At 30.0% G+C, this 15,429-nt stretch overlaps 2 protein-coding genes across 2 annotated transcripts; one reads left to right on the forward strand and one right to left on the reverse strand.

Moving 5' to 3' along the window:
- The first annotated feature begins 1,549 nt into the window (after positions 1–1,549).
- Positions 1,550–5,336, forward strand: LOC122601842 (RNA-binding protein 34). Its single transcript, XM_043774580.1, has 6 exons — positions 1,550–2,372; positions 2,463–2,521; positions 2,852–2,921; positions 3,362–3,487; positions 3,831–3,959; positions 4,794–5,336. The coding sequence occupies exons 1-6, from the start codon at positions 1,659–1,661 to the stop codon at positions 5,229–5,231; spliced, it is 1,536 nt and encodes a 511-aa protein (XP_043630515.1). The 5' UTR covers positions 1,550–1,658; the 3' UTR covers positions 5,232–5,336.
- Positions 5,337–5,901: 565 nt separating this feature from the next.
- LOC122604124 (uncharacterized membrane protein At4g09580-like) lies at positions 5,902–8,508 on the reverse strand. Its single transcript, XM_043777027.1, has 5 exons — positions 8,367–8,508; positions 8,027–8,280; positions 6,770–7,040; positions 6,510–6,680; positions 5,902–6,314 (listed from the first exon to the last, which is right to left on the reverse strand). The coding sequence occupies exons 2-5, from the start codon at positions 8,248–8,250 to the stop codon at positions 6,186–6,188; spliced, it is 795 nt and encodes a 264-aa protein (XP_043632962.1). The 5' UTR covers positions 8,251–8,280; positions 8,367–8,508; the 3' UTR covers positions 5,902–6,185.
- Positions 8,509–15,429: the final 6,921 nt, after the last annotated feature.

Here is a 15,429-nt window from a genome sequence, read left to right on the forward strand (position 1 = left end):
ATAATATAGCATAGATAAGCATTTTTTTAAAAAAAATTTTATATATAATATAGCATAGATAAGCATTTATTAATTTGGTTGGACTTTAAATACTTGAGAAAACCGACAAAAAGATATTTATTCTTTTAAGTTGTGTATGTATTAACTCGTCTTTTAATAACATGAACGTGCTTGAAGATGATGTGATTAACTAGTTTTAAAGTGGTTATTTTTTAAAGGTGTGGATTAATTATTACAACAAAGGTCTTGGCATAAATTAATTTTACATACATTTTTTCCTTTAATATGTGGTAGAATAAAAAACCTTTTAAATTGACCGTTCTAAAACACAACATCAATTAACAGTATAATTCTTGTTTTAATGTGGTTTATTTGTTATTGTTATGGGCCTTTATACAAGTTTCAAATCCTTTTACATGTTTTGGGTAGCCAGAAAAATCATAAATATATCGGTCCAACCATGTACATGAGTACATTTTAGTTAAAGAATGACTTGCATTTTCATGATGACCCGAATAATAAAACTTTTTTTTTTTTATTAGTCGAGTATGCTGTGTTTTTATATAAAAAGTTCATTAGTTAAGTTAAAATTTATGTTGAACATTGTTTAATAAAAAAATTTCAATAACTCTTTGAGAGACTTAATCAAGTTTTAAACTGGAACAATTAGCTCTTATTAAATATTACACGTATGCATGTGTAATACGGTGACAATGATGATAACAACATGGTTATTAATATAATTGTAATTCATGTAAAATGAGGGTAATGTAACTATTTTAATGGTTGAGTGATCTATATTATAAAAAATTTAATTAAAATATTTATAGATATGTTAGATAAAAATGCTTATATCAGTAGATGTTTAATTTGGTTAGAAACTTTTTTTTTTCTTTTGAAAGAAAGGATGAGAGTTGCTTGTTTACAAAAAAGTTTAGATAAAAGCCTTATTTATAGTATTATTTATAGTAGATGTAGATAGATTGAGCTTTTATGTGAAATACAAAGTTTTGATATAAAAACTTTACTTAAAGTAATGTTTTTAAAGCTTCTAGTTTATATGAAGTTTTTAATTTATAAATTTATATACATATCTTTTCATAAGTTGTGATTAGAACTTTTAATATTCATTTTCTCATGTTTTAAGATAGTTTCTGAAAAAGCCAAAAAAAACTTAATGAATTTTTTTTATAATAAGTCTTTAATAAAATTTAATCTAACATCAAGTGACTAAATGGATAAATAACGTCTTTATGGTTTAAATCAAACGGAGTTGTTTTTTGTTTATTAAGTCAAGAAAACAAACACATTTGATGACTTAATAGATTAAAAATTAACTTAATTTATTAAGTCATAAACAAACACACCTAAGTTATACAACAATATCGTTTTTTTTTTCTTAAGATTTTAATAACTGTCTTTAGAAGTATCATTGTTAAAAGTTAAAACCTTTTTAATAAGGTAACACACAAAAAAAGAAAAAACTTTTCTTAAACGAAAGTCTAATTCGGCAAGTCACCGATAGATATATTCGAACAAAATACACATAGCTTTTACCCATTTTACCACCCTACCCGAACCAAACAATCCCCCCAAAAATTAGGGTTTAAGTTAATATCTCTGTCCCTCAATCTTTAACCACTTTTTGTTTTCAGGAAATGGGCAAAAAAAATAAAGAATCCAACCCTGAAAACCCTAATAATCCTTCAACACCAGCTTCATCAAACAATATCTTCAAATCCCTTTTTAATCTCGACCAAAATAGCCCAAAAGATTCAATCTTTTCAGATTCTAACCCATTTAGAGCAACCAAACCCGTAAAAGAATCACGACAAAAACAACTTCAAGAAATCCTGCATTTAGACATTGACAGCCCACAAAACAATGACACCCAGATCCCAAAATCTGCAGATAACAAGTTATTAAGCAAAAGAAAAAGAAAAGAAAAAATACCCACAAAAGATTTTGGGTCAGATGGGTCAGATATTGAAGCAGAGGTTAAGAAATCCAAGATTGAAGATGGGTTTGTTTTAGAAAGTGATAAAGTTGTGAACTTTGATGAAAAGAAGAAAAAGAAAAGAAAGAGGAGTGAAGTTGAAGCAGAGTATGAAGAAAGAAAATATGGAGGGGTGGATTTGGAAAATAAGGAAGTTGAGGAGGGTAAAAGGAAAATTGGGGTGAAGAGGAAGGAAGTGGATAAAGGTGAGGAATTGCTTGTTGCAAAAGAAGGATTTGATGATGAGGCAAAGTTGTTGAGAACTGTGTTTGTTGGCAATTTGCCATTGAAAGTTAAAAAGAAGGCTTTGATGAGAGAGTTTAGCCAGTTTGGTGAAATCGAATCGATTCGGATTCGGTCTATCCCTTTGTTAGATGTGAGTTTTGTTGAGCTTGTTTGAATCTATGTGATTTTAGTTTGTTAAAACTTTGGAGTTTGATTAGTTTTTTGTTTTTAATTTTTACAGGACAAGACTCCGAGGAAAGGTGCCATAATCAAAAAGCAAATCAATGATGCTGTTGACAGGTTATTTGAATATATAAACATGTAGAATAGATTTCTTGTTTTGTGTTTTTTATGTGTTGTTAATGTAAATTAGTTTACAGTAGTTATAACATAATCATGGAATTTGTTGCTATTCAATCTGAATTGCACATTGTATGAGGACATTTAAGCTTCTTTAAACTGTTATTTTTATTATAACTTAGAGTTTGTATGTCTTTAAATGTTGTAATGTTTTGCTGAAGTATATTGGCATGTTTCACCTGGATACATCTGTTAAGTTAATTCATTTCACGTCTTTAATTTTGTGATCATGATTTTGTTCATTAATTGCAAATTTGTCGGTGAATGCAGGGTTAATGCGTACATTGTTTTTAAGATGGAGGATTCTGCACAAGCTTCTTTGTCTCATAACATGGCAGTGGTAATTTTGATTTATGTAGAGTTCAATGTCTGTTTTCTGATCTTCTTATAGCCACCTTTGTTTGCATAAATTTTGTAAAATTTGTAAGAGCTTGCAATATATCGTTAGTACAAGTTGGTGTATAGGAGATTTCAGTTCGTGAAGATGGTTATCTTTAATGATACTTTTTGCCTATTCATGTATTGCTGCATAGAATAATTTATAGTCTAGTGATTAAAAGTAATATCATGAAAACGGATAACTTTACATTTTTAGGAGGGGTATTTTCTATTGCGTGAATTTTCTGTAACTATGCCAAAAACATCAGATATCATGGATCATTTGTCTATGTTATAAGTCATAGTGTCATATATTGTCTGGTTTTTGATCATATGGAACTTAGTGAATGTAATCTCATCTTGAGGATTTTAATTGTTTTATATGCTCGGTCTTCTATCTAGGTTGGTGGAAATCATATTCATGTGGACAGAGCTTGCCCACCTCGCAAGAAATTGAAGGGTGAGAATGCTCCACTCTATGACAGCAAAAGGACTGTTTTTATTGGCAACCTCCCGTTTGATGTGAAGGTACATTTGTTGTTCATTATTATCTTTTCGTAGTGGTGCTTGAGTTGGTCACTTTTGTACGTAAGGTTGCAAAATAGTTGTAGCTGATGGGTTGAGTAATGACTAAAAGGACAATTGTTATTTTGTATGGGTTGACGGGGCAAACCGATTTAGGAGAGGTTGCATGCATTTTAAAGTACATTTGGGTGGCTTTTCAGTGAGCTGAACTGTTTCTGCTTTTAAATATCTTTTAACCCTTTGATCCATCAGAAGTCTATAAACTATATCAACCCATTCATAAGTAAATAGGTAGAAATGAGTCCTCACTTGTTTTACTGAGACTGACACATTGTTTAACATACAGGATGAAGAACTTTATCAGCTATTTACTGGTTTCAATAATCTAAAAGACAGCATCGAGGCAATTCGAGTTGTCAGAGATCCTGGTACAAGCATGGGAAAGGGAATTGCTTATGTTTTGTTTCAAACAAGGGTATGTATATGTATTTATACACATTTATATCTATCTAGTTATCTCATAGCTTTATATTCAGTATTTATCATGTTGGAAGACTCTTTAATTCATCACCAGTTAGAAGGATATTTCAGCATTTCTCATATACCAACTCATCCAAAATTGGGTTATCCTGAACTGTTACTTTTTGATTAAATTTGCAACATTTTTCTATTGTGATGTTCTAAGAAAACGGCAATATTTAATTTTTGGGAGGATCTCGAGTTAAACTTTATTATTTCTACCATTGATGTTGCAAAAAAGTTGGAATTGTTGGTTTAAACCATCTGCTTTTAACTATTTATCCTGCTTTAAATAATGTTGGTCAGCTGATAGAGTATGTTTGATTATTTGTCAGTCATATAGAATGCCTAAAGTTGGCAAAATGGGTGGGTTAGAAAAATTACGGGAACAGGTCAAAATACATGATTTTGCTTGCAGGGTTTGGGCTTGGCTACCTCACAGACATTTTTCTTCCTCAATAATCGCATTAAATATGATTGCACATACTATAGTGTTTCAAAACTATGCAACTTCATGAATAAAGCAACTCCGAGGTTCAATTGCAATAAAATTACATATATGTAGTTTATTTGACGTCTTTCCTTTTTAGCTAGAAATTTGGATTGATTCTTTGAGATACCACATAGCCCAAACCCAAATCCGACCATTTTAGTGACAAAGGAAGGAACTTTCTGGATAAATTTTTTTTGTTGTTATTTTATTGATATTAATGGGAAAACAGGCACTTTGAACATGCAGTCTTTCTAAAGTTCGAAATACAAGTGATGGAACTGCTTTTGTATATTGCAGGAAGCAGCAAATACAGTCGTGAGAAAACATAAACTGAAGATTCGAGACAGGGAGCTGAGGTTATCTCATGCCTTGAAAGCAAACTCAACCCCATTGAAACGGAAAGAACCATCATCCGCAGACGGTTACAATCCTTCGAAGAAGGCAGCTGTTGGCACCAACACTTCTTACCAAGGAATCCAGGCGACTAAATCTGGTGGCCAAAAGAAGTTTGCCACTAGAATTGCAAAACCTGTCAGGTCTGAATCAAGAAGTCAAAATGTGGTGAAGCGAAAAGTGCGCTCGGAAAAGAGGCCATCTGTTGCCGCTAGAAAGGCTGCAGCAAATGCAACTAGGACTGGTGGTGATGGTGGCGGCGGTGGAGGTATGAAACGCAAGTCAGAAAACCGTACGCCACAGAGTAATAGTAAGAACAAGAAACCTAGAAAATTCAGATAAGTGTGTGTTCTAATTGTATCTTATAGCCAGGAAAGTTTGTATACACTTTGGATTCTTTTATTACTTATGTTGAAAGATATAAAATTATTTGATGTTATAGGCTTATAGCTTTCATGGTGGTCTTTTTTTTTACTTTTTGCCCCTGGTTTGCATTGATTTGTTTAGGTTCAGTTGGTATTCATTCTTATAGTGAAGTTTATAACCTAATTTAGTTCCATATGATTCGATGGCTGGCAGGATCTTGTTTTCTGATGACTTGATCCATGTATAAATGGGCTTTTAGGTCTAAAACTGGTCTTAGAAAAGCTCGATTTGTTATCACTAATTAGTAAAGGGTTTTAGTTAACTCAAATGTTCTGAACATAACATCGTTATGGTTGATCTTTTAACATAACTAGGATATGGTAAACCTACAGAAAGCCTTTGAGAATTGAGATTTTATCAATGTAGGAGTAATGGACACTAGCCCTAGAGTTTCTTGATGTTTTATATCTAATGTGTATTCGAGCAAGTGTGTTTTCATCTTGGTTAGGATCCTGACCTATCTCAAACTGAAGCCTCGAAAGAACCTTTGATCTTCCTACCTATGAGGTTATTAACACAACATATCATCGTCGTCATCATATTTTAGGCGTGATTCTATCAATGCAAACAGAAATTGACACAACTATGATTGTAAAGCTGAAGTTTTTAACATTTCAGGATTTAAAGTCTTCACATATAAACTAAGATGCATCACAAAGATCTAAATTTAACATCACCACAGAAGAACACAAGTCTTTAAACATTCTGTGGATCCTTTCGTATTCCCGAGGTTCCTTGATAACCACCAAATCTTCTTAAAGAGAACCTGAGTTCCATATTGTCGCTAGATCTGTACAGATTTCCAGGACACCAAGAGGGTTCTGAAATTACACTGAATTTACCTAGTCATGGACTGGAAACAAGGAAACACTATGGTTTGTTCTTGTTGCTTATCAATGTAGGAGTAATGGACACTAGGCCTATGAGAAATAAGGTGCCAATAGACTGTATGTCATACAGATCTCCAACCGACCGTAGTTCACCAAGAGCTATTCCAGCCTGTTCAAATGTAAGCAAGTTAGATATGAAGCCTACTACAAAGAACCACCATTAATAACAGGACAAGAGCTAGTAAATTGGAAGGGCAGTATCAACTTCCAAAGTCACCGTATATATATATATATATATCAAAAAAAGTTTGAATTTATAACTGATAACGACTTTAGCGGCAACAAAGGTTTACATAAAAATTACCCTGACAGTTACATAAGCTGCGGGAATCAGGCCAATGGAAGTTGCCAAGAAGAAAATATGATACGGCACATTAACAATTGGAGAGGCAACATTAATAAACGTATTTGGCAACGTCGGAGTCACCCTTAAGAAAAGCATATAATTGAGCAGTCCACTTCGCCTTTTTGCCACCTAAATAAAAAAAAAAATTATACAACTTTTTAATAGAGAAAAAGATGACAACTAATGAAGACTTGAAGCAACCATATTGAGCCTCTCACCTGATCCTGGAAATATACAAGTTTATCGGGCCAGAGAGACAAGATAAGGGGCCGCCCTATCAATTTGGATAGGAAGTAGCAAGAAGATGCACCGGCTGTGGCGGCAAAGACTACCAAAGCTACACCTTTTAGGACCCCAAAAAGGGATCCTGCAAGCAAAGACATAAAAACGGTTCCTGGTATCATAAATGTCTGCATAAAGATGTAGACGGTGCAATACCCCACAAGAACCTGCATCGTGTAGTCACTTGTATAATTTTCAAGATGGTCTCTGGAAACAAGTCAAGGAAAGAAAGAAGATATTTACTTTAATAAACATTTTTGGAATAAAAAGTTTCTAGATTAAACAGTTATAAATCAACAAAACCAACAGAGATGACAGGGAAATGGAAGAATATTTGACTATATGTGATATAATTATTACAAAAACTTAGGAAGATTATGTCTAGTAAGAAGAGATTATCAAAGAAACAAATAGTCAAATACAAACAAGTCGACATATATGTATACTTTTGTTTCAGTTAGGTGCATTTTAGATTGCATTTCCTTAGTGACCAGTTTTCATACATCAACTCCGGTTGTTACATGCTTGCATGTGCATTTGAGAGTGATTAATTGTAGATAGGAAGAATACCCAAGAATCCTAAAACTGGCTATCGTGCAGATCCAAACAAACCCTTAAAATCGATCGATAGACGTTAATAGTTATATAGGAGAAACCTTAGCACCACTACTCATGGTATTTAGGCCATCTTCAATGTAGACTAATAAATGCATCACCCAGACAATACCACTCACAACAAAACAATGTCATTCGTTTCGGTTATTAGGGTTGCATCACTTCCCAATTGTCACTAAAAATCCTAACAAAACGTCAAAGCCATTATGCACATTTGGTTACACAAAATTTACAAGTAATACATTCATTAAGCCATTCACTATATTGTAACTTTGGGAACCCTAAATACATAAATTTTACAACTTTTTCACATGTGATTAAAAAACATATATCGAGGATAAATTACCATATATAAATCATTAAACCTAAACCAAATCGCATAAATAACCAACATGTAAATACAACAAGATCATAAGAACACAATAAAAGAAAAAAAAATTCAAATCGAGTAACAACATCAAATTTTGAGACAACCCCATTATCTAAAACACAAAAAAGATGCAAAATTGATAAGAGGATTATTATAAAGATTATGTTATATATACAGATGATATATATATGTATATATATATTTACACCTGAGAATATGAAGATCTTCAAGACTTCTTGGAAGCTTAAGGAAGCTATAATCAGAATCCGGCAGGGTTAGGTAAACTCCGGCGAGACCAATGGCGAAAGACAAAACGACGCCGGATGCACCCGCCATTTCCAAAAATGTTAAGGGAAATTTTGATGATGATTTTTTAATATTATTATCATCATTTGATTCTGATCTCACAAGCTGTTCTTGTTCCTGTTCCATCTAATATAAATCTTTGTTGTTCTGTTTTTTCTGTTCAAAAAACATAAATAGAATATTTATATAGATATAACGATATTATATTATAATGAGGATTATTGCTATAAGAAAATACAAACCTAAAAAGAAGTGAGTTGAAAGCAAAAAATTTGAAGAGAGAAAAGAAGAATAGAAAAAATTCTTCTTTCTGGATTAGCTTTGAAGCACCTTGCTCCTACTAAATACACAAAAATAAAATAAAAATAAATTTAACATAAAAGAAAATCAAACTATTGTTTTCTTATTTATAGAAAACGTGAATAGAACATGTGCCTAAAGTAATTTTAATACAGTAAAATTTATCTTATGGAGTCCATATATACTTATATAGTTGCTACTTACTTCTAGGGTAGGAGTTTAAATAAACATACTCGTGTATTTACTATTTAGAGTTCGACTCGTTAAAAAGCTTGAATCTAGCAAGTTTGATAATCACTCTTTTAACGGAAAGAGATGAGAGGGGAAAATTATAAAATACATTCTTAAGATTTTTTTAAGTGTGAAAATAAAAGGAGCGGAGAGGATTAGAAGGAAAGTGTAGTTGTTTTTTGTTTCAAAAGTTTTCCCATCATTTTTGAGGCGATTAGGAAGGAAAACTTCTTTTCCTTCTTCTCTCTTTTCCACCTATAAATTAACTAAACAATACAGTGAGATCGATTAATAATTAAGCTCGAGCTTTTATCTGCTTGATTAAGTTCGCAAGCCTAAACAAACATCTAATTTAACATCTAATCTAATATAAATTAATTAGTAGATATTGTTATGCGGTAAAAAAAAGTTATTGTCATATATATATATATATAATTAATATTACTAAAATAGTTATACAATCAAGATAAATATATGTAAAAAAATAATGATTTTAGAATGATTGAAATATAAATTTACTGTATAGATGTGCAGCAGTGGGGATCTTGACATGTACAATGTAGGCTAGCGTATAGGGCCCTGACTTTAAAGCGGGCCCCCATTTTTTAATACGGACCCCATTTTTTAAAATTATTAGTTTTATATTAATGTAATTTAAATATTTATTAAAAATTTATTATTCTGTATAAAATGGGTGAATTTGTTTCCTAATGCATGTATTGCATATAGATAGTTGTTGACTATTTCAGTGATCGTGACAATTGTGGAAAGAAGTTTTTCGAAACTTAAGTTGTCATAATTGCGATTGACAATGTCACAATAATGGTTGAATGGATTGACAATGATAAGAGTTGAGAATGATTTATTAGATAGTATTGATTATAAAAGTTTGATAAATAATTTTTTTTTAAAGACGGCTCGAAAAAAGGCATTATCAACTAGATTGAAATCAATAGTAAGTTCTAACTACCTTTTGATATGAACATTTCGTGTCTTATAAACAATTAATATTTTTTTGTACACTTATAGTAATTATTGTAATATATATATTTTTTGTATATGTGCCTCCACATTTGAAATTCGATTTTGCACACAGACATTGAAATTTACTTGGCGTCCCTGATGTGCAGTCAAACTTTATTCATACCACTTGAAACGAGCAGCACTTGAACTCGAGCAAAACAAAAACCAAATCACCTGTTGGTTAGAGGTGATTTGTTAACATAAATATTCAGACTTAAAACTTTTTAATTAAATATATTATGATGATAAAAAAAATTTTCAAACACAATTATTAAAATAAATATATTAAGTCATATCTCATATGTATATTAAAAATAAAGTCGACTTTACTAACATCAATCTACTAATAAACTAAAACATGATTGAAACTTTATTTAAACGACATGTGACACGATATTTGAATGACACATGTCCTTATTAAAATACAAATTAATCCTAATATTTTTGTTTAATTATATATTTATGTCATTGTTTTCACGTACGTATTTATTAGATCAATTTGACATATTTGTTAATAATAATCTTATGATATATGTATCATGATAGGAAACTAATTCTTAATATTATATATTCTAAAATTGTATCAGATCATCATAAGCTTTTGTCATAACAATTGCAACTTTTAAACTCTGACATTCACATCTCTGTTTATCCTTTTATTATTATTTTGTATACATTATCATATATTTGATTTAAATTAATAATTTTAACTTTATTTTGTGACAAACTAATGCATGTCGATATTAGATTTTGTTTGTACACGATTTACCCTGCCATTAATTTATCCAAATATCTATTTGCTGTCATGATGTGATATTTATTCATGCAATTATAGGTTTTTTTTTCTCCAGTCCATTGAAAAAACAAAAAATCTATGAATATGATTTTACCTCTTAAGTGGTAAGTTATTATTAGTTTTTGATACATAATTATATTATAGATCAATACATGTGTAAAAAAGTCAGTTCAACTATAATTTTGTGTATTTTAGCAATAATTTTATTAAACAACTTATTTAACGTGTTTGGATTTTAAATTTATACTAACTTAAAAAAATAGATTTATATGTTGATATTTAGTTTTTAGGAAAAAAAATGATAGGTATAAACTTTTATTAATATGCACAACAAGCATTCGAAAATAAATTACGTCAACCGTGCATCGCGCACGGCTATTAAGACTAGTATGAATATAAACAGTAAAGGTAAATAAACATATATAGTGTTTAGAAGAGAAGAAGTTTTTATATTTGATATATACCTTTTTTTTTTGTTACATTGTTTAGGAAGAAGATTTAAAATCAAATTCATATGTTTGGAGTAATGCTTCCGGCACCTAATTATGAGAAGCAAACGTGTGAACACTATAGTTCTAAATTAAATAAAAGCAACTTCAAAAGCCTTTGTGCATTGTCATCGGTTTTCCTAGTTTATTTATGTATCCATAGACATAAGAGTCTTCTAATAACATTTTGGTTTAAAAGATCCAAATTTAAGTTTTAGCAGCGCAAGCATCAAGTTTTACTATTAATTTGTCATCGTTGCGCATAGATTGATGGGTTGACATAACATGTTACATGAAACCTTTTAAAGTCAAACACAAAGATGATCTGTTAACTATTTGTATAAATTTTTTCAAACACGAACACGACACAAAAACTAACAGATGCATATATTAAAACCTGTTAACAAACTTGTTAACATGTATCTTATATATAAAAGTTGTGACTAATATTTTTAAAAAAATCCTTAACTATACAAAAGCTCTTACAAAACTTAACTCGTACATAGCAAAAATAATCGTTAACATCACAAATATTCATAGACATCTAATTAATACAAATTATATATCAAATCATAATATCAATGCTTAGTATTAGTTAGTATTATATATATATACTAGGTATTTTACCCGCACGATGTGCGGATTTGTTTTAAAGCAGTATAATAATAAACTATATTATGAAACATGAAAAATATAGTGACCTCTAATCCTTGGATGATAGATTATGTAATGTGGATCCATGCATAATGTTTTAACATACAAATAGACCTAAATTCAGGTTGAAATTTGACATTGAGGACTTTAGATATACTTTAAAGAATTGTTATAGTTGGTCAAATACCCGCAACATAAAATTAGGTCAATAAAACAAAACAATGAAGTGTAGTGTAGACCTACATGTAAAGTTGAAACACGGAAATTCTATTTATTGGAGTGCCCAAAGTATATGATCAAGAATTAGGTGAAGATGTCTGGACTTTGAACCAACCTATTTTAATACATCTATTATCGTCTATTAGTTCATGTAGAGTATATTATTTTCACATCATGATGATTGAATCTTTTGACTACATAGAGCTTGATGAATGTTTAATTATTTGTTAAATAGCAATTATATACATACACAAAATAAAGCTTAAAAAAACCCCCTTTTTATAGAATTACTAATGTGATTAGATTATATTACCATTCATCCTAAATACATACAAATGGAATCAATAACAAATGAATTTGTAATCGTACGTACAATTCTAACAAATATAAGGATTTAGTAATATATAATTTGTAAATGTACGTACAAAGTGACGATTTTATTAAAAATAAAAATATAAATAAATAAATAATAATAACAACAACAACAACATTAATAATAATAATAGGGTATGTAAGAATTTGTGGATTTGTAATATTCTTGCCAAATTAATGTTGATCAATCCCATAAATATATTGTTTTTCATATACGATATATCCAATTTTATAGTTTCTATATTCTAATTTATATTATATTTTCTATAAAAAAGATTGATAATTAAAAAAAAACATGGAGATGCCACATAGGATAAATCTCATGTGGCAACATTTAAGCGTAACTTTGATTTAGGGATGATGACTTAAAAAGCTAGGATTCCTATTGTTTTAATATTTATATATATATATATATATATATATATATATGGGGATGAAAATATAAGGCTATTAGTTACCTAAGTTTAGGTGTGAAACACTTACATATTTTTTTTTAATCCATAAAATTCATGGGGGCCCAAACATTTATTCATTAGTCAAGAAATATTAAAAATTTTGTATGTGAGGGGTTCCACACCTAATCTTAGATGCCGGACTACTTATATTCATATATATATATAGGAAAAAGTGAATATAAGATTGTCCGACACATAAAGACAGTGTAACAGGCGTTCCCGGGAGGTTCTAGGGGCTTTTTGGGCACCCTTTAGGCAAAAAACGCCTTATTCCTTCTAGCCTTATTGTCAATTTTCGGTTGGGACGTGGAATTGGAAAATGTTTAATTTTGGGTCCATTGATATATGAAACGGCTTTTGACATTTAAATCCTATATTTAATGTTGCATGTGTTTTTCATTAGAATTTTTATATTAGTCGTTTTCAAAAATCAATTCTAAGCAATTTAAGTTTAAAAATTTATTTTTTAAAGCAAATGTTAAGCCATTGTATATTTGTATTTATTTGTTAGTAAAAATTTATTGTAAATGTAGCATTGTTCTTATTTTTCTAAGGGTGAATATTCATACTCAGAAGGTTAAATTATATGTACGTGTTCAACATGGTGTGTATGTGTTTTTTTATTTATTTATTTTTAAACTAAGAAAATAATGCAGAAGTTATATCACTATATGTGATTAAATGCCTGTAAATTAAACTACAAATTATGTAATTTGACGAACTCTATTTTGTATATTTTGTTAGACAGACTCACAATCATGATATATCTTACTGTACGTCTTAGATGACGAGTATACGATATTTGCACTATCTTTGCCGTTAAAGCTTGTTCAAAATTAAGTATTATTTTAAGGATGCTCTTACCTAAGACATGCTCTTACTTGTCCTCACATAATATATTTTTATTTTATAAATATGTATAAAGATTTATAAGAATATGATGTGACAGTTCAAAGACACTTAAAAACGTTCTTAGTATTGAAGTTAGCCTTATATATAAGCCTTATATATTAGTATGATAATGATAAATAAAATATAATGGAGTTTTTCCGAAAATGTATTCGATGAAACCAAGGTTCATGTGGACAAGTGAGCCATGATGTTCCACGTGCTGCTGGAAATGCTTCTGTTACGGACAAATTTCGCAGATGACCGACGTGCAATTTTTATATTCTGGCTTTACGGATAAGAACAAAATGTGTGTAGTTTACAATTCAATATTACATATTTATATTTTTGTAAAAAGTTATATTTTATAAATAAACTCGACTAGTTAGTTGTTAAATAGCTGGGAATTAACAATGATATTTAAACGGATAATATGCGTACTTTCTTCACTCATTACCATCAGCGTCGGCTCAACCTTTTCAATTACTCTAAACGAAATCAATTTTTGAAGCTTTTTTCGTGTTTTGAATCTCCAAGGCGTATGAATCCTCTCATACAGGTCTTAGTTACTACAAGGAAACTAAAATGTGCTTAATATTAACTAAAACATTCATTTTAATATAAAAACAGATTGAATATCTTAAGAAAGCAAAATAATAACAAATAAAAAAAATTGGTCTAATATTTGATTATAGATGAACACAAATACGACTACGAACAAATTCAAGAAACATTTACTTATCCAACTTACAATCATGTGAGATCTAATATTAAATGGACTAATTCTAGGCAGAAGAAAAAAACCAACAAAGTGCTTAATTCTCATCAATAAAAAAAATTATCCACTAGTTGGTTTTAAGTAATTTTAAAAACCGATTACTTACAGAGACAGAAACTCAGAAGTGCAAATTACATATACTTGAACAATGACCCATTTTTTGCCCTATGTTCTTTTAAGCCCATTAATCATTAATTTTGGAAGGCCTTAGTTAATTGGAAGTGTTAGCGATGACCTAGCCCAAATACTCTATTGGGCCGGACCTGGTAAATTACCATCAAAGAAATATCCTCGAGTTAACACGAGGAAGGAAAATTCTTTGATGAGGTTTAAATTTTAAACTGAAAAGGCGAATACTCCGTACCTTACACATCATCATCCATCTAAAATCAATATCTACCAATAAACTATAAAAGAGTATTGAAATGTTTTTGAAATAACAATTGTCACGTGTATTTTTAGTTAATTTATTTTTATTAAATTAGTTTTTATAATTATACATAAATTAGAATTAAACTATAACCATACATGTCGTTTTAAAACATTCTTGTTTTAGTTTATTGGTAAATTAGTTTATTGGTAAATAAGGATTAAGTAAAAAAAAAGTAGATTGACTTTTCATTTTGTTTAATTCTCAGTCCAATCTGTTATATAACACTTTGGGATTGGTGACCAAGCTATGATGCTGGTTTAACTGAAGAAAAATCTTAATCCATTTTATTACGGAATGTACCTTTCACAATACCATTGTTTTGGTATTTTCAAGCTCTATCAAGTTGGCTTTCGTGTACGTGCATCTAGAATTTCTAGAAAGTTAGCCATCATCCGCAGAAAACTGCATATTACTTGCTTCAATTAAAATTTTAAACATGTTTACTTCCTTGTTATGCAATAGTTAATTATCAATCAAGTCTGTTGATCATGCAAGAAAAAATGTTGCCAAGCTAGTTTACATGGTGGTTGCACGGACTCAAACCATGTTTACATTTATGGGCTAAAAGATAATTTTATTTTTTTTAATAATTACTTATACCTAAGATGTGTGATTTCATTGCAACTTCTTTAATCTTTCTAGAGCGGTGGACTAACACTTTTCCTTTT

This window comes from Erigeron canadensis, chromosome 1, assembly GCF_010389155.1.
Source record: "Erigeron canadensis isolate Cc75 chromosome 1, C_canadensis_v1, whole genome shotgun sequence".
Taxonomy (NCBI): Eukaryota; Viridiplantae; Streptophyta; class Magnoliopsida; order Asterales; family Asteraceae; genus Erigeron; species Erigeron canadensis.